Here is a 21,134-nt window from a genome sequence, read left to right on the forward strand (position 1 = left end):
AGGAAGTAGTACAGACCTTTAGATTGTCAATAAGGAGGTAGTACAGACCTTTAGATTGTCAATAAGGAGGTAGTCCAGAACTTTAAATTGTCAATAAGGAGGTAGCACAGACCTTTTCACTAGCATTATCTACTCATCAACACACAGTCTCTGCCAGAAGTCTTGTCCAACTACAAAGCGTAAACATTGATTTGTTTAAGAATGATGTATCTGTCAGCAGTGAAACTCCTCTATATAATATTGAAGAGCATAACCGATTAAAACAATCAATTAAAATGGGTGGCCTTGAAAAGGGTAGGAAAAAGAAGGGATTTAGAACATGATGGCTATAAGGTATCTGCTAATAAAGAACTTACTGCTAAGAGTTGTGGGAAAATCGCTCCTTGTCTCCCACTTTTGGGGCTGGACAAGATTAGGTCAAATCAAAAGATATATGTACCACTCTGCAGACTTGAAATAGGCTGTTTTCAATTATCTACATAGGGTGAACCTGTTTCTAACACGGGCTCGCTCGGTAAATTCTGTCAGTTCGTGACTGCTGACCTGGTGAGCCAGTAACCACTGGCTTGTTACTAGTCTGCAAAAGCAGCCCCCCAGATAAATCACGTATCCAGTGAGCAAAGAACGACTATTAATGAGCGTGAGCACCAAAAACATGATACGCTTATCCGCTTCAACTAGACCTTATGCTGAAATTAGTTTCTGTCACTTGTTGACCTTGTGTATAATATATCAAACGTGTACCTTAACACTGATCGCTCCTAATTTTTATTTTTATTCATGTACATGAAGTGAAATTAGTAAATATAAATGTATATGGTATGATCATATCTGTACAGATTGTTATCTTCAACCATTAAAAAATAAAATGTGCAGAATTTAGCTTATATAATCATTCAGAAACAATTTCTCAGCTGTTTAGTTTAAAGTCAGGACAAAATGAGGATTAATTCAATATATAATTTATGACTATTGACTAATTTCACAATGAATAACTGCTGTGAATGTGAAGTTTTGTTTTCCATCAGAGGTTAGTTTAGTTCGAACACCTCTGTGTATAACATTTATTATTGCCAATTCATACAAAGGGACTACGGTCATTAATTTTCTATCCTTACCTTGAAGTGACAGCAAGTTCATTATCAATCAAGAACATTCTTATAATTCCTGTACATTTATTTTACTTGCAGTTTTTGGAAAGCCTTTGTGGTTACTATCGTCATTGTACCTATTTTTTATTGTCAGCCGATGAACAACTGGTGTAATAATCTTGTCGAATTGATGTTGTGATATAGTGGAATAGAATTGGCAATATATTTTTCATGTGAATTTATTACCAAATCTAGGTAAGGATTACTTATGAAACAGCACAGAAACACCAAACTTACAACCTCACTTTTCACACCCACAGACTTAGCCCATACACAGATTGACTTTACTTTCCACACCCAAAGACTTAGCCCACACACAGATTGACTTTATTCATCATTTCTTTAATATGCTATTGCTGATCAGTGCTAGAGCATTGGAGGTCAAGCTTACATATATCAACCTATAATTTTACTTTTAAGGAATGTTTGTTTCCTTAGGCCTTCTAAGTTGACCATTCAAGCTCGCGCACATTTTGCTAAAGTAACTGCATTTTGTTGGATTTATCGCAATGGTTAGGCTACACATCACCTTACCATGCATATAGCTAACCACAAATTATTATACTTGTGGTTATAAAATTGTGTGGGAATCAAATAAATAAATATACTTTTATTGATGTGATAAAATGATTAGAATAATTAATTGACTTGTATAGGTTTTAGCTTTAGCAAGGCTGCTATGTAGTCACAATACGGATGTACTACAAAAAACTCAAACGATGGCTAAGTTTCCATACAGTGATAGCTTAGTGACACCCCCACCAAATTTCTCTGCAATGCCATCATGGAAACAGCCGCGTCATTCTTATCCTGTTTGATCCACTGTAACTGTTTGGAAGTGAAGCACCCATGCGATGCACCATCTTCGTGCCATGGCAATGGCACTAACGACCAACAGCGTCGCACTCGCGCATAGACCTTGCTTGACCTTGACATAAGGCATCGTATGAACATCGTTCTATTATAGCGTCCTATGAAAACACGATCTGCTTATCAGCCCAGCGTAGCAGGCCGATGGGCAGCAATGGTGCACCCAGGTGTCACTACACTATCATTGTATGGAAACTTAATAAATGACCAAGACAAACAGACAGAAATAATATCTTTGAATCCTGAACGAGAGATAATAGCACGTGGAGTCTGAAAGTGTCTAGAATATTCATAGAATGTACGAGAGAGATTAGGAGCTAATCTTAGTCTCTGCTGCCACCTCCAAAGAAGGAGAGTATGATGAGGAAAAGGTAGACAACATCAAGGTAGAGCTCCATGGCACCCAAGATGTGCTCCTCAGGACTGACTGGGTTCTTCCTATTCTTCCCCCCAACTATTCTCTGGGTGTCGAACACAAGGAACTAAAACAGATGACCAAATATAATAATAATAACAATGTATATTTATATAATAGCAGCTAATTAGAAATGAGTCGGTCTAGAACTAGCCTGTGTGAATTAGCTAATATGTATTGTAAATAGATAACTGATTTAGAGTGAGACAAGGTGAGCCATAACCAATAAAAGCCTATTCTCTCAGGGAAATGATTCCTACAAATAAAGTAGACGCTCCTACAATGTAAATAATCCCAGGGGTGGATCTACTGTGGTGCATATGATGCAAATGCACCACCCTAAATATGGCAAAAAAATTAAAAAAAAAGATTTAAAATCCATCAAGAATTGAGTGAATTACACTTCATTTCACTGAGAACTTGTTTTTGGAGGAAATGAACAAAAATGGCCTAGTAGGGATCGTTATAACGATCAACTTTAATAACCTTGACCTGAATTTGTTTAGCTTATATACAAATTAGGGTGGTCCCAATAGACATCCCAAATTGAGCCACAACTTTTTTGAAAGAAGTACTACAAGCAATTTTAAAAGCAAAATGTCTCAGAAGAAAGTCTTGTTGTTCTTTCAACAACAAGACAACAATTCCAAAAAGTATGCCCTACTATGCCTGTTTTATGAAAGCATCGTTGTGTAGCTAATACTACAAAACATTTTTCATGGTAGTTTGCAGAAATGATGGCTTATTTCTGCAAAGCCAAACCAAATGGCTGTTGAGGTTTTGTGATTGATTTTGTCTTGATTTTATTTTATTGCACAATTGTTTATTAACTTTCTGTTTACATGTAATCTTAATATACATAGTATAATAAACTTTATAAAACACCAATTTAATTAATAATATCTAATGTCAATTTTTACCTCTAAACTTGTTGTTTGCTGCAAACAAATGATTACACTTTTTTGGGCTCAAACACACCTCTCCTTCAGTCTAAGATGCCTAAATTTCAAAAAGTTCCGCTAGCGCGGGGCCAGGCAAGAGGGTGCCCCCGCGCACCCCCTCTCACTCTAGATATATTACACAAATTTTGCACCTGAATTTCCTAGATCCGCCCCTGAATTCATTCCGGAAACGCTTACTTTACAGGGATCTTACATAATACGAACCATAAAATACATGTGAATTGCCTAATTCTAAGATCTTCCCAAACTCAGCCCTTTGGTCGTTAGAAAAGGAAAAGGCTAGGCTTAGTAGAGGTGAAACGAGACACGAGACATTTCGAGTATCGACCTGTCACATCTCGGATCGATCTCGTCTCGACCTAACTATTGCCGAACTCGAGACAGGAAATAGAACTAGAGCGCCTGCGCACGGCTGTTAAAACATGGCTTCTCGCGGTAACAACAACTCCATATATTGTAATGGATTGTGGACAACTGCCTTTAAAGTTATACCCGGTTCGTTACTACCTGTTGTTATTGATTATGTTGGCCACCGAGTCTAATCATGTAGTCCAGACAACGGCCCTGGTAATATATTGTAGTCTGGCTCTGTGTCCTTACAGATACCGGGTCGTATCTAATTACCCTCCGGATAATCCGATTTAATAAATAAGACTTTTGGGAGTAAAATATCTGTTTTATCGTATCGTGTCCAAACACCAACTGCCCTTCATAAAATTCGGGCCTCTTTTATATACTACTAAGTGCGGGTAAAACTTGACCGCACACGGAGAAACGAACTAAAGGATGTGTCGACCATAGTCCGTGTTCCGGGTAACAATGACATTATCGTTAGTTCAATATAAGAATATATACAGTAATTCATATAATTTCATGAGTACAATTTAAATACAATTCACATACTACTGTTAATACACAAACAAAACTTAGCATAAATGAAACAATAAGAATGAAAGTGTCATTGTGTGTTCTTTTAGTTGTGGTACTTCTTTGTAGATCGACAGCTATCGGTTTCATTACACATTTCAATACAATATAAAGTAAGCCCTATTCAATAGATGGTAAAAATATACATGTACAAAGTAATGTTTACAATAATTATTATCAATCAAACTCAAAATTCTGAGAAATATATAACTTCGCTATTTTAGAGCTGTTTGTGTCACTTTTGTTTACAAAAAATACATGCATATCGCTATTAAAATGTTGTATTTACATCGTTTACACCAGGAGATAATTCAATTTAAAAAGAGGTTTATCAATTTCATATATTAAATCCTTGTGGAGTGAAATCATCACCAAATGCTCATTATTTTACTGTCTCGAGTCTCGAATTTGTACAAAACACTGTCTCTAGTCTCGTCTCGAACTTAAAAAACCTGTCTCATTCCACCTCTAAGACTTAGGTTCGCACTTTAGTGACTGTACACTGTACAACTTATCTCTTTTTTTCTTATCACTTTCACTTGGTTAAGCATACCTGATTACGATAATTTTACATTAGTTAAGGCGTGCACACGCCTTCAAGGCCAACTTAAATCGATTGTTTCACTTATTTTTAAACAGCACGGTCTCTGCTGCAAAGAAAAAATAATAAAATATCTTGTATATGTCTAAAGTCAAGTAAAACAAAAATATAAGTTTACTATAATAAAAGCAGTGTCTGTCTATCCATCCATTGCCAGTGTTAGAGGTTAGAGAATAAAATATCGCTTTTAACAAGACTCTAACTCGTAACATTCCACTTGCTACATCGACACTTTAACACCTGCATCAATCGACCGCACAAATCAATCGACCACACAAATCAATCGACCGCACAAATCAATTCTAATATTTGTGAATCATTATGTTAAGTGGAATTTAGGTAAAAGAAGGTTTACGTTACAGGAGTGTCCACTGTACATTAAAATGTTCTGTAAAAACACATCTATTCAAGGTAGACATTGGGCTGCACGATATAACAATAACGAACACACTTGGCCAATATTTTATAGCATTTCCAGTAACAGAGGTAAATCTGACATCTGATACACGCAACAACACTTTTATAAATTTAAAAGGTTTCAACAGAAGCTTGTGCAGGAAGTGAGAGCATTGAGTACCTCGTGAAAGGCTTTGTACCCAAAGCCAACATGCAAACTTACCAAGCACAAGATAAGTGCGGCTATTCCTCCATATACACACTGCAGATACTGAAACACAATACAGTTCAGACATTGAAGTTACCGAAATGATGCTTTGCATACAATTGTGTGTGAATCAAACAAAACCTATGAGAACACCTAGCAAAGATCAAAATGTGGTGTTCAGTGTTAACCGAGAAAATACGTCACTAAAGGTAGAGGTACTGAAACAGTACTGTTCGCTGGAAATCTGCCTGAATTTAATATATAGTAGCGGCCAATGTATGTGAGGTCACGTGGATTACTGGATAAAACACTCGTCCCACAAATGACAAGAGAATGTTGTAACTAGCGCCCCTTTCCGATCGACTCTAACCAAAGATGAAGCATACTCCTTACACACAAGGAACCAATCTGGAATAGAAAAAAGCGTTTTCTGGCTCTCAACAGTCGCGATGTGTTAGTTGTAACAAATTTGCAAAACTATCATTAATTTTTAATGTCAGTGATGAATATTGCGGCTTAGTTGACATGCGAGTCAAACAATGAATTATTTGTATTTACTCTCTCTACTAATTTCTCCGGTAAAACAGGTTTCATAGACGACTTCGGCTTCGTGAGACCCATTAGGAGTGGCATATTTAACAATTTGCATCAAAAAGATCTGTCTGTATCAACAGCTTATGTTTTAAAAACCCAAAACTGCTGATGAAAGTATTATTTCTAATTCTAGATGAAGCTCTACAGTGTAAGCTATAACCAGCCATTATAATTTAAGTACATGTAACTGTTAATTCACAGGTAGTAGAGGCTAGTTTCAATCACGACAAGCTTAACTTGCTTTAGGTAATAAGAGTACTAGCCAAATCAAAAATATCTCTTAAAACAATATTCTTATTTTCTGCTGTTGCACTTGCTGCGTATAATTGAAGAATGTAAAATAAACTGTTCAGTGGCTTAAAAAGTTGAGAACAAAAATACAAATCAAATATTAAACTCATGCTAATGCATAATAGATATTAAATCAATAAATCTTCCAAATATAGTCGCACCTCAACATACGAAGTCGATGTATTCAGTTATTTGCTTTGTATGTTAAAACCATCATATTTCAAAAAACCAGTCAACCACCAGGTTGATTTGCAAAAAAATTACAGTTATTTGGTATTAAAAGATTCACGATGTCTTACTCTGCTGTGTTGAAGGTACCAAATATGTGGAAATGTGATTACAAGCTCTTAAAAGCTCAAAAACAAAAAGCCGCAGTAGATTGGAATCAGTTTATTTCTCTAACGCAGTCATTACATTTGGTTATTGTTTTGTCATGTGATGTTCTCATGTGAATTGAAAGGCCAATAAAAGGCTCAATATGAAACTTCTCGTAGCACTAGTTTATAACACTTCGGATTTTACCGAAGACCCCGTATCAAATATACCCTACAGGATGAAAATATTCGTTGATCATAAAAATTCGCGACTTCGTGAACAGTCAATCCCGCAAATTATTAAATTCAGTGAATAATTAGTTCTATTTTTAATCACAAGAGAGAATAACTACTGCATCAAATTGAAAACTAGTCGCTAGCCTAGTTTTTAATGTAAATACTAAACGTAATTGAGTTCCAAAACATTTTTAAAATCATTGCCTGAGCTTTGAGCTAACACCATTGGCAATGCATCACATTTATTTACAAAATTATTCGAGGTTGTCACAAGATATGCAGAATGGAGTCATCGCGAAAATAGCCGCGAGGCAGAAGTACTAAACGTAGCCGAGTTTCAAAACTTCTTTAAAATCATCGCCAGGCTTCGAGCTTTATTGCCATTGCGTCAAACTTTACAAAATTATTCAAGGTCTTTACAAGTTATTCGGCATGGCTTCAGTATAGCAAAAAAGCTCTCCTAGTCTTTTTACATTAGAATCAACTCCATCAATCTCTAATACCGAAGTCAAGGACGATCATGTTTCTGATCTGGACATTATGGTATGTATTTGATTTGCAGTGCAGATATGTTTTTCCATAATCAACTGCATTAGTTAATTCTTTTGTTTAAAAACTGATCGCTTTCATCAAATACTTCAGCTATTGTTTTTGTACTTCATCAACACTCGTTAATATTTTTTTCTTTTTTGTGTTTACTGCAGATTGAGAATGAAACAACCTACTCCGATTACGAAAACTAGAGACAAGTAGTAATATTCATCAAGGCAGGAATATTGGCAGAGAGACAACCAGTCAACCTAGACCCCTTCATCGACAACAACTTCTTGATATCGCTGTAGCAAACATGATTAAATTATATATTTTATTTCATGTATAGATGTATTATAATTTATTACAAACTTGAGTGTACGAATAAAATATTTCAAATACAAATAAAATTTTACAAACGATGAATGAAGTAAATATAAACAGTTTAGTCCATATGGCGATTGTCTAGCAGTAAAATTAAACTGGTACTCTTGATATGTGAATACTAGCGTGTAATGGTGCTTTCTGACTAGTTATTTTGGTAATAGCAGCTCTGTCACTGTCTTGGGTAGGTGTTGAGGCGATTCTCTCGCTACTACATGGCTGGTAAGGAAGTTATCATCAGAACTCTCCTCATGGCTTACTATTGCAAAGTTCTGCCGGATGGCCAAAGATTTGTGCTCGTAAAGGCGTTTTTGTTTTTGTTCCTTTTTTAAAAACAGATATATTCTTCTCATAAGTAGGTCACTTCAACCTCAATTTCCAGACCTCCCTGAATGATTGGTGATCTTCTAAGAATGACATCTACCACCCTTGCAATCATTGTTCTTCGGTGTATGATGAAAAATCTCTCTCACACTAAAACAAATAATGAAGCAGTAGGGATGGAAAAAATTAGTATTGCGTTTTACCGAAGAACCAAAGTAAAATTCAACTAATTTAGTAAATGTAAAAAACTCATTCCTTACCACAAGTTGTTGGCTTATCAAAGGCCTCCAAAGCGATGAATATTCGTGAAAACCTCTGGACACAGCAAAAATTGTTTACCGTAGAATAGCATGATCGCCTCACAGTTGTAAGCTAAATATAAACCGGAACACGCGGTGTGCGCATGCGTAGGAATATCTATTACTAGCCGCAATAGAATTAACTTTTCCTAGAGAGTGGCAGTTTTCAGCCGCGAATAAATTCATCCGCGAATATGCATGAAAAGACAATTTTCGCGAAATATAACTCCGCTAATAAATTCATCCTGTAGGGTAGATGCTCGCTACTTCAGTTTTGTTTGCCTCAGTACTTCAGCTTGGTCCAATTGTCTAGTCGTAATCTGATCATGTGGCCCATACTTCACAAATTATTTCTGCAGCATTTTTCGATTATCACAGGTGACCAACAGGCTCGTCATGTTTATCAGACAATGATATGTACTCCTTCGAGCTACAGTTAAAATATTAAACGAATTTTCACGGTAGGTTTTAAGATATCAGTGCTAAAAGTGACCGCATTACAATGACGATAAAATAGACACGTAAGAACAATAGACATGGTTTTATTGAATGCGTGAAGTATATTTGTGAAAATATTTCAACAAATGAGGTTGGTTGAAAGTGTAAACAGAAGCCATCTTGTACAACTAAGTCCATTTGAGCCGTTTTGGAAAGAGATTCTAATCTAGGGCAGTCTCATGATAGCGGCGATTAACTGTTCGTTTTTTAGCTTTTAAGAGCTTGTAATCACATTCCCACATATTTTGCACCTACAACACAGCAGAGTAAGACATGGTGAATCTTTTGATACCAAATAACTGTAATGTGAATTTTGTTGCAAGTCAATCTTTAAAGTAATTATTCCTATAAGAATACATGTACACTGCATTTGGTTCAATTTGTTGCAAGTCAATCTTTAGAGTAATTATTCCTATAAGAATACATGTACATTGCATTTGGTTCAATTTGTTGCAAGTCAATCTTTAGAGTAATTATTCCTATAAGAATACATGTACACTGCATTTGGTTCAATTTGTTGCAAGTCAATCTTTAGAGTAATTATTCCTATAAGAATACATGTACATTGCATTTGGTTCAATTTGTTGCAAGTCAATCTTTAGAGTAATTATTCCTATAAGAATACATGTACATTGCATTTGGTTCAATTTGTTGCAAGTCAACCTTTAGAGTAATTATTCCTATAAGAATACATGTACACTGCATTTGGTTCAATTTGTTGCAAAGCCTGAAAAAAACTATAACAAATACTTCAAGCAAATCCTTTTAGCATCAAAAAATATTTTATATAAAACTATGCAAGAAACTAAATGTACCAACTCAAATTATATGTTGGAACTAAATTAATACAGTATTAATCAGTAGAATGATCTGTTTATTGCTAGTTTAGAGACGTGAATGAATGCATAAGTTAATAAATTACTAAGTTCAGCGGTACAGTGCGTGAAAGAAATACATGACATAATTTATGCTAATTTATGCCAGATATAGTTTAAATTAATTAAATTTACATATTTCATTATTTTCACACTTCATTTTTAATTTTTGCCACATTTTTTATTTTTACTTACAAAACTGTAATGTATTGATAAACTTTGTACATCATAATTTGGAAATGTCTTGTCGAAAAAAATATTTGCTCAAATTTTATGTCGTATGTCAATAAATTAGAGTAGTAGAAGAAAACAAAAGTTAATGTACATTTATTTTCATTATGATTGGCTAATTCTTCTAAGAGATCTCTAACTGCAATTCCAATGTCATTTACTGTTGGGCAAAATTTTACGGTTTCAAAAAACAACTAAATTATTCTAAACAGCCAATTTCAGTAATATCGACATGGCCTATCTACCAAGTATGGTAAGCTTACGTAAAGGTTTTTGCCATTTTCCCCGGGTGGAATGACGAGATAGACGATGAGGAAGGCAAAGCCAAGAAAGAAAAGTGTCATAGAGGCTGCAAACATGAGGCTGTAGCACATGGTGAAATCAATCTTCGTCTGGATGGCGAACAGGGAGATGCTGAGAGTAACGAGGGCTGTTATGCCCGCAGCTATGAGCACAGCTTGTGCGTCATAGAAACTCGCTATTGTCGCACAGACGTAGGAGAACATGGCTGTCTGTAATAAGCAAGGTGACACAGAATTTAACTTATTGCAAATGAATAGCTAAATTTCCTCGAACAACCAGTGCAAATGTCAGTGGATATAATCAGAGACGTAAGATGATACACGTTAACAAAATCAATATCACTGATAGTAAATGCCAAGTTGATTATAAAAATAAATGGTGATACTATAATAGTATAATTATAGTGATACTATAACTATAATCATCATTATTTCATGATCTCTTCCAACGTTTTATAATATCAGTCGCCTTGATAACCAAGTGGTCAACCAATGCTCATCGCAACAGCATTTCTTTACCAATAAACACCAAAGGTTAAAGGTTTTCCTACCATGCATGGCTTTCTGATGACGACTAGCCTAGATGGCTGCATTTCAACCACCTAATAACTTAGCTGTTGAGCAGGAGAATTTAAATCAACATATCTTTACGGCAACAATATATCTTTACAAGGATACGGCAATCTTTTTCACTACTTACAGATTTTTATAGGCACGTTACCATAATTACCATAGTTGTCCATAAGGCATATGTTTCCTTATAAAGAGAGTTTGCACTCAAAGCAGCTTCAATTGAACAGCATTATATAAACCAACGCTTCTATGAGTGTTTGACTTATCTCCTCCATATTTCAATAATGTCAACATGAATGTTCATGACTGGTACAACTTGTTTAACCAGAAAACAGAACAGCTACATTGTTACGCGTGTTTCAGTAATCGGTGTTCACTCCCTCGATAACCTAAACACAGGCTGGTTATGTTCTCCGACACTAATATTCCAGTACATGGTTAAGTCTATAGCCACTGTTGTCTTGTGATGGGTCATACAGACGTACACAACCAGCATAACGAAGGCGAAGTGCAGCCATAATAAATCAGTACACACTTACAAAGACAAAGAGTGCAATGTAGTTGCCAGGGTATTTGAGTCTGACGCTGGGGCAGCAGGCCAGCACTATGTATGTGATGAGAAATGTGACATATGACAAGTAGTAGAACCATGAGTTGCGCTGTACCCATGTCTTCACATCTGTGCTAAAACATACCAAAAAGTTCTAGGAAACTTAATAGCTGGACAAATGTAATAATTGGTGTGTGACATATAACTGACCTTGGACATCAAGTACTTTTACACTAGGTGGAAAGAATTTTAACTAAAGGCGATAGTTCTATAATAGCGTCAGACCGTTTAAAAATTACTTTTTCACAGACAATGCCGTCAATCCAATAAACGCTTATTAGCATAGTACAGGTAGCTCCTGGGTGGATTTTTGCTTTTCCATGCAATTCTTTTTGCGATAGCCATAAATTATACCAGTGAAATTTAGTGTCAAATCGTAACATACACATGCCGACAAGAATGAGCTGCCATTCACATTTTATGCATATCTTTTTATGAGAATCTCACCTACTCTACATTGGAGAACTGCTATGTATACATCGTAATAAGTACCTGGCAGGTCTCTGACGACAAACACTCGAGATAACAACGAGATAACAACTAAACCTGTTATCTCGGTCAATGATAAATCACACCAGTGTTTGTAAAGTTTTAAGTATATTTTAATGTGTGTTTTGCGATGAATATTATCAAATCCTTTCTTTTATACAACTCCACAACTTTTATTAAATCTTGTTTATCGCGTTGGCAATTTAATTTGATGACTTGTTTAATAAAAGTTGTATAGTTGTTTAATAAAAGTTCTTTTATGTTGGCAATTTTTACAGTGTATCACCACCTTGTACACTACTCTGATATCCATTCTCTCAATTTATATACAATAAAAATCTAATAAAGACCTATTGCTAGCTATTGCACACATAGTACACAAGCAATGACAAGTGTCCAAAATAGACTATGATTGGCGAAACAAATCAAAAACTAGCGTTATGTAGCCAAGGTTTGCCAACTTTTGTAGTTGACATTTATTTGCATGAGAAAATAATGGTAACAAGTGCTGGTGACTTTAAAGAGAGCGGATCAACTCACACAGAAATGAAGATGGCAACCATAGCGGTCGTGAAGAGCAACTGACACATGAGGATCAGGTAGACCTTTCGGATGAAGCGGTTGCGAATTACCTTGTCCGAGAAAGAGGCTGCATTAAACGCTGTCTGCTGGTCAGCTACACAAAATACACAAGTCGGTCAAAATCAGAAGTCTTTGCCGCTCGTCTAAAAAATTCCTTTCATATGCATGCTTAGCTTACCTAACACACTACTATCTATGCGTCCAGTTTACCTCATACACTTCTTTTATGGGCACACTCATACCTGATACATCCCTAAATCAATGTTTGGGGGTATCTCGAACAGACAATAATTTGCCCATCTACTATTACCTACTACTATATAATTACTAAACTACAGTTCAGGGAAGGCCAGAACTTGGTAAGCAAAAGCTGACCATGTAAATAGAAGGAGTTAATAAGTGGAACGGAACATGTAGATGGAAAGAGTGTATCAGGAGAGATGAACATGTAGATGGAAAAAGTGTATCAGGAGAGATGAACATGCAGATGGAAGGAGTGTATCAGGAGAGCTGAACATGTACATGTAAGAAGTGTACATGTACATGTCGAAATAGCATATCAGGTCTCAACTTGTACATTGTTTTTCAGACCATGTTCAGCAATATATGGCAGCAAGTTTTTTGTAAGAATTGAGAAGATACTACAATACTGTCACCAGAAATCTGTTACAACTGACAAACATTTAAAAATAGGATAATACTACGCGGAGTAGAAATGTCGAAAATAAATATTAATTAATATATCTTCAAATTTTTTATAACTTACTGCCATAAAAGGTTTGTTCTTCAGGCGGAGGTTCAGTCCCAGCATAAGCTGGTTGAGGCGCTGTGCCAAACGCATAGGTAGGTTGACCAGGGGGAGGCTGATTGTAGCCATATGAAGCGGTGCCAGCCGCTTGCTGGTAGGTTGGAGGATCACCAGGAGGTGCGCTCGCCATATTTTATCTAATTTAGAACAAAACTTCATTATCAAAGATGGAGCCATGAGTTGCTAATAAACTCTATGAGCCCACATACATGTAACAGAAATGTAAAAAAACAACAGATATTGTTTTGATTATTCATACAGCCATATGGCTAAGTACTGTTACTTATGGCATACCATGGCACGCTGAGCGCAGAAAAAATCAAAGATTTATTTTGCTGTATGTATATGACAGTTGAAAGTATCAGCAACATAAAAACCAGACTATATTTTCACTAATTATGCTAAAACACTAGAAATTTTACTACTCGCTGATAGATCTAAGCGAGAAATAACAGACTGTAGCCCATTTGATTTTAGTTAGCTGAATATGCGGTGTGCTGAGCACACAACAACTAATGGATTTTCTGACTGTGCCAAAATAAACTGCATCAAAGCTTAGCTGATTTTCATCTAGTTTCAGAGGATCACAAAATATGACATATTCTCCCATATTACCTAGGCGTTTATAATTAAACACCATACTCATGAAGTCTAACAGTTATCTCTGTTGGCAATTAAGTAGGAATAAATAACTTTGCAGCGGTTACCTCAAAGCTGGATTATTCTCAGCTTTTTGACAAAATTTTCCCAGTCGTACTCCAGTAATTGCTAAATTTACTACATCTACAGATGGCTGTTTAGGGCTTCAGACAGCAACTATAATGCGCTGATTCACATCACAGTTATCACATGACCACAGCAGAATGAATAATGAGAATTATAAGAATAGTTTGTATGTGTTGTAACACTCAAAACAGAGTACTAGCAAATATAATACATGTATTAAATGGTTTACTCCTGTATTGGGTCCCGTGAGAGCCACTAATCATGACTAGTACATCCCATAAAGGTTCTGAAAAAGCCATTCACTTATAGCTCCCTGATTAGTTGGGTATTATAATGTGGACAATTCTATGTGAATTGTGAAACATACAGAACCAACAAGTGTACTAGGTGCCGATATTAGTGTTTATTACCGTTTTAGTAACCAGTAGCAATAGTATTCCAATAAACCATGGATAGAAATTGGTTGTCGAGCTCAGTCTACTGAGTCAATTACTACTACTAGAGGAGGGCAATGATAATGACAGTAACTGAAATTATGAATCTTCAGATGAATCAGGTAGGCATGAATGTTTTTAGGGTTGTAGCATGTTTAGAAGGAATGAAGTTGGTCAATTTATTACTGTTCAATTGTTCAATACTGTTACTATTCAATTATATTATTTATTACAATATTATTATTTATTTATTTTATTATCAATACTTGCATCAACTGCTAGGTACTAGGGAGAGTGAAGCATGGATGTAAGACATTTATTTCTATTAACTTAGCTGCCATGAACTTTGGCTACATTTCTTATTAAAATAACTCTAACTCTGCATGCTTTTATAGCTTTCCTTGTATGCACTCTCCAACTAGGAAATGCTATCTAATGCTAGGAAAACTAGGAAATGCTAACTAAAAATGATTCATTGTTATGGATTTTGGCAGCTAATTGTGTATCAAATTAATCGATTGCAAATGACTATTTGCCTCAGAAAAACATTGACCTTTCAGACTACATGTATATGTACAACAGCATTGTTGTACAGTACACGCTACCACTAGGGTGTCAGGTTGGCCTAGTGGTAGCGCCTTTGACTGCCATGGGGTTGGTGGTTCGAGTCCTACTTAATGCCAGTCTGACAAAAAGCTCTCGGCAAGCTTTCAACCCTGAATTGCTGGGTCTTTCGGATCTAGACCATAACTTGGAGGCCCCGTGTACCACATTGACAACGTCGGCACGTTAAAGATCCACCTCTGTCCTTCACACATTGGGCAAGTGAAATGACTACCTGGCTCTGTCAGACTGGACGTGTTGCAAAAAGGCATCCCTTCGGGTTAATCTGACAGTTCCAGAAGAAGCCCTTGATTAGTGTTAGGACTACCCAAGGTAGCTTATAAAAAACTAGTCCTGGCGGTGTGTTTCTCTGCATCATGCGAACACTACCAAGCATTGTGACTACATGACAGAAGCATGCCATTTATTGTTGTATAGATCCATGTTTTTTAATATTATACTATAATAGATTATTGTAATACAATAAAAAATACAACATTTTACTTTTATTAAAAACATATCGTATTTTTGATCAGAGGAAAAGGAGCATAAAGCAGCCACACTGCTTAAAAACTCGCTTCAATCACCACTGTGGAGTCAATATCCGGAATCAACACCAACATCGCCTCTATTTCACCCTGGTGTACAACAGACTAGAACAGAGGCATCAAGCGATATGATAAAAGTACGTAAGCAAATCGCAACAAACCTACAGGTATGTGATGAGTAGTGAGACAAGTTTTAGCCACTAAAAGTTTATTATTTAAAAGATGGACAACCCAATAATCCTTTTTCCATCTAGGTTTAATCAGCATTCAAACTGGACAAATAAACAAAGAAATCTATTGGTCCTAATCTTTGCTATGACATTTTTAGGTTTTGAACCTTGTCTACTACATAGTAGGCTTACAGCACTAATATGTACATACTAAAGATCGGCAGCAAAAATACTACCAGTGATAAACTGTCCCAAAATTCTTAGTGTGTACTTCAAAGAGGAATGAGTTTGACAAACATGGCTTTTCATTGAAGACATTGTAAAATTGTACTGAACAAAAAGTAACTATACATAGTATTTGTTCATTTCAATAATGTGTCTGAAACTGCAGGCCTGTATTCCCTGGTTGCAAATTGGGGCAGCTAATGTTAGGCGACTAGTGATGAGCATCAGGGGATTTGGAGGGGCGGTATCAGTCCCCTCAACAGGTTTCTTTCATGTAGGGCTTCAACCGGGCATCTCCCGTAAAGTTTTAAAAGATTTTATCGGAAAGTATAAACATTTTTTCTATTATTTGATATTTGTTTGTTTTAGGCGATGTGACTGCTAGGACGTTTTCAGATTAAAATAGGCTAAACTTGACCGCAGTTGAAACGCTCAGAAAAAAGACATCTTTTTTCTTTTGAGCGTTTCAACAAAGATCAATTTTGCCGATTTTATTTTTAGTTCATCCGAAAGTTTTTACGCTTTCGCTGGGCCATTGCCAAACGCATGTTTGGTAAAACTTGATATTTTGCAAACCTTTATAAAGGTCGTTAACAAGAATATTTTGCTACTGATGATGATAATAATAATGACGCCTAAGAACTACTAAAAGTTGATGTTTGTCTCTATGGTTTGGAATAAAGCGATATTCTACAGCGATAAAAACCGTTCCTGTAGCCGATGGGCAAATAACTGTTCGAGTTAATGATGTTGAGGTCGAGTTATCTTAAGCAGTTTATCATTACGTGGGAACGGACCAAACAAATTCGTTTGAGTTAACAAAGTGTTCGTGATAAAATTTTACATTTTATTCGAGGGCGAGTTCTCCGAGTTTGACTATACTTAGCTGCCAAAAATTCCTAAAAAGTTGGGGCGGCTCAGCCGGCCAGCCGCCTCAGGGAATACGGGCCTGTGAAACTGCAGAATGGTTTTTGGCAGGTTCTCCATGGGTTTCTCTCTACAGAGATCATTAGCATTACTGAAGCAGGCAAATGCCACTGAGTGGTTACACAATAGAGCTAGGTAAAAGTGTGAGCTTATATTGATATTTTTTTCTGTCTTCCGTCTTTTTGACTGCCATGCTTCAAAAGGCTTTCAATGAATGCTCAGAGAGAAGTTACAGGATACAGAGAAGGATACATGTATGCATTTAATGCATCTTTATTCAAATCTATGAGCAGAACAACTAAGCTAGTAAAATAGTTGCTTTTTGCAATTGATAGTGCTCTAGTAGCTCATAGCCTTGATGATATCCAAGCTCTAGTAAACAGATTTGTACCCGCTGCAAAGCAGTTCACCTTCAAAATAAAACAGAATGTTGTTATCAATCAAACACTTTTAGGTGTCTTTCAGGATGGTGAGCTACTGAACCATTGCAAAACCATTGAATATTTTGAAAATACTAATCTAAGAGCTATCAATACTAAGTCTGGTGATGAAATATTATTGAGGATAGAATGCACAACAAGTGCATCCTCGAGTGCATTCCTCAAGTTCCCTACACCGCAGAGGCTACTGCAGTTCCCTACACCGTAGATGCTACCGTGGTGTAGGGGACTTGAGGAATCCACTCTGGAGCAACTATCATGTTTCAAGGCAAAATTCCGGGTAACAACCTACAGTGTGAGCATCTTTGCTATATGACACGGAAACAAGACAGACTGTCTAAAGTGTTCAAATTGATAGACTGCTAACAAATATGGAATATATTTAAGAGAGTAGGTGAGTGAGTCTCTCTTAAGCATGCAAGAACCAATCAAAATCGGGTTAACACTATTGTAAACAAAACTTAAGAGGGACTCAAAAGGATCGGCAGCACTCAGCAATGCCCTGATAGTTACTAAGATGTTGAATCAGGACGTTAGGCTAGGCTAGCGGCGACCATTTCTAAAACAGATATTGGACAGTCTCAAATTAATAGGGACTTTGGACAAGTTTTGACAAACCATAAGGTGAGTTGTGCAAGAGATGACTTGAAACTTGGAATATTTTGACATGATGGGTGGCTCAGTCGATTGGTTTAGTTTTTGTGTGTGCTGCTCATCCGATTGGTGAGATATTTGGGTGGATACTTTTGTTTTTGCTCATAACTACGTGGACCTTTGTTGTTTTTTTGTGTGTGTAGACTATGACCCGGTCTCGGCTTCGGCAATATCCCCGCTAAAGGACACCTGTGGGAAATACTAACATATAGAAAGAAAAGTTTGATCTTTAGATTAAAATATACATATGTTTTGTTGTACCGTACAAGTTTGTTTGTCGTGATTGTTGAAGTGTTCTAAAGTTCATAGCCAACTCTTTTTAAGTTTTTCTTGCTCAGAGAATTAGTGGAAATTCGAATGGTTTGGCTGAAAATATATGTCAAGAAAACACGATTTTGACCCCCACACATTTTTCTAGTTTGTGAAAATTCTCAACAAATTAGAAACATGGATGAGGGTCAAAATCGGTTCAAAATGTATTAAAACTAGCTAAAAACACTTTAAAATCTATTAGAAATTGTCAGGAGTCATATTGTTATATGGAAATACTGCGAAAACAAGATACCAACAGGGAATGTAGCCAGACCACAAGATAAGCATATAATTTGTACAAGCAGCAAGACGCCCAAAGACATTAAAAGATTCAATAATTAGAAAATGTCAAAAGCAAATTAGAAACTTCAAATTTGGAAGAAATCAATCATAGAAACTGTGTCAACACCAGATGCAAAACATGCCAAAGGGAAGTCGAAGCAATTGAACTTACCAACCACTATCATCAAGAAGCCACCAGAGAAACATTAAAGACGAGTCAAATGAGTCGGATACAGATCTGCCACTCCTGTCAAACATGACCTAGATACCAGGAGTAAGTCACGAGCTCCACCCTACATGTCAACATCACGTGCACCAGCTGAAGACTTACGCAAACAAGATATCTTCACACGCCTGACAGAAAGCATCGAACCTTAACACTCAACCTACAGCCACAAGCTAACCATCCCACATGCCAGACATCTATAAAAGAGAACAGCTCCAATGACTCAGCACCTCTCTCTATCCCCATCTCTATCTCCGGCTCTAGCTTGAGCTCTGGCTCTCTCTCTTCCCGAGGTCCTCCTTGGACGCTTTCCCATCTGCCTCCTGAGGAGCCTCTCTCTCTCTTCTCTACCAATGGAGCCTCCTTCTCCTCCACCAGCTGAGCCTCCTCTACCACTACCTCCATCACTATCTCAACTGCCGACACTCTCTACCTATGACCTCTCACGTCTCTCGTTTGACTATCGAAACTCGCAGCCGCATGGACCAAGCCAAGCAAACAAAGACGACCGTTTGAGTAAGGATGTAATTTTTATTAGCTCTTCTAATTGTTTTGTCATTAATATTATTGTTTTAGAATTTTGTTAGTTGTGTATTTTAATTGTTTGACTTATAGAATAAAGAAGTAACTTGTACTGGTAAATATCAGCATTACTTACAATAGCTCAACACCTTCACTATACCTGAACCAGTAATAATCAAATTAGCACCCACAAGCTAAGTAAAAGTGCACAAACTAAACATAGTCAAAATAAAATAATATGACAAGCAAATTCAACACTGATGTTCTGTGTGGATTCGGATTAGTTATGCATAACATAATTTCTCCACAACCACACAACAATATTCACACATGCTTGAAAAAACTTCAAACTGTATTAGCTTGAAAATAATTTAAACTTGGAAAGAAAATCACTGGTTTGTTGAGATATTACTTGAAATACATCTGGTAAGCCATTGGGAGCAATCTTATGACGATCTGACATGATTTTAGCCATCACGCAAGTCACCACGCATTTTACTAAACCCGATACTGGTGTATTAAAATAGCAAGAATATCATCATTCAAATAAATTTGATATGGCTTAGAGCCTTGGGCATGTTAAAATATTGTTCACCTCAATAAAAAATGCTATCAAACGAGTCCAAGATAAATATTCAAAGACCGTTAAGTTGAATGAGAAAAAATATATAGACCGTAAGAATGTCAAGAGTGGCAAGAAAGGGACCAAGCTGGAGATGTCGAGTTAGAGCGCAACGAAAACAGTGCATGTGGCATGATGAGCAAGGAACATTCTCCGTATATAGCATTATAAAAATCATAGAAGACCAATTGTGTAGTTAAAAAACGTTTGTTGTAAGATTTTTCTAACAGATAACAGCAACATAATTAAAAGATTCCTATGGTGGCTTTAGCCTTTCTTAACAGATGAATGAAGCAAAAACCTTGCTGATGTTCCGTGGTTTTACGCAAGTTTAGAGCTCTCAGGCAATCAATGGTTGTACTGATCTCTCCGGAAGAAATTGGAAAATGTTAGTTTTGAAACAAGCGACCATCGATTTAAAAGCTCAACATTGAATACTAGACGTGTCGACATTTCGAATAAAAACCCTTCGACAGTGTCTAAAAGCTTTTCGGCGATAACGCTAGGCTAGCTTAGGACGAAAACATTAGCATGAATTCCTGACTTGGTAATCTACATCATGTATGTGATGTACATCTGCTTGACATTCCAGAGAGAACTATTCGAGATTTCGTCACGTGGTTAAAATTGGAAGAGTAAACAACTCCGTGGTTGATCTTTTTCTTTACGATATTACATATACATGAACATGTATTATTATTATTATATAGGTAGTTATACCCAAAAAGCTATAGACTGAATTCACTGACCTGCAATCTATTCAAACTCATGAAACACATAGTCTTACATTACCCGAACTATTTATTGAATTAGATTTGTTCAGCTAGCAACATATTTAAAAAAAAAAGTTTTCAAGTGGAACCAATGATATACAGCCCCCCATGTATGGAGCTGTATATCATTGGTGAAACCTAGTTATGCAGCACCTGTTATGACATAGCTTAATTTGTAGATGAAGGTGACACCATTCA

General features: G+C 36.4%; 1 protein-coding gene across 1 annotated transcript; it reads right to left on the reverse strand.

Annotated features, from left to right (window-relative positions):
• Positions 1–1,746: 1,746 nt before the first annotated feature.
• Positions 1,747–20,616, reverse strand: LOC137395745 (protein lifeguard 2-like). Its single transcript, XM_068082252.1, has 7 exons — positions 20,465–20,616; positions 13,431–13,609; positions 12,623–12,758; positions 11,523–11,667; positions 10,372–10,620; positions 5,546–5,593; positions 1,747–2,503 (listed from the first exon to the last, which is right to left on the reverse strand). The coding sequence occupies exons 2-7, from the start codon at positions 13,600–13,602 to the stop codon at positions 2,345–2,347; spliced, it is 909 nt and encodes a 302-aa protein (XP_067938353.1). The 5' UTR covers positions 13,603–13,609; positions 20,465–20,616; the 3' UTR covers positions 1,747–2,344.
• Between the last annotated feature and the right edge of the window lie 518 nt (positions 20,617–21,134).

Source organism: Watersipora subatra, chromosome 1 (genome assembly GCF_963576615.1).
Source record: "Watersipora subatra chromosome 1, tzWatSuba1.1, whole genome shotgun sequence".
Lineage (NCBI taxonomy): Eukaryota > Metazoa > Bryozoa > Gymnolaemata > Cheilostomatida > Watersiporidae > Watersipora > Watersipora subatra.

Bases quoted from the DNA above. Each gene is read 5' to 3' on its own strand.
- LOC137395745 (XM_068082252.1), bottom strand. From the start codon at position 13,602: ATGGCGAGCGCACCTCCTGGTGATCCTCCAACCTACCAGCAAGCGGCT. The intron at 11,668-12,622 runs GTGAGTTGATCC...GGTATGTTTTAG, and splicing joins GTTGCCATCTTCATTTCTGT to CACAGATGTGAAGACATGGG. The intron at 2,504-5,545 runs GTAAGTTTGCAT...CATCTGTTTTAG, and splicing joins CCGCACTTATCTTGTGCTTG to TTCCTTGTGTTCGACACCCA.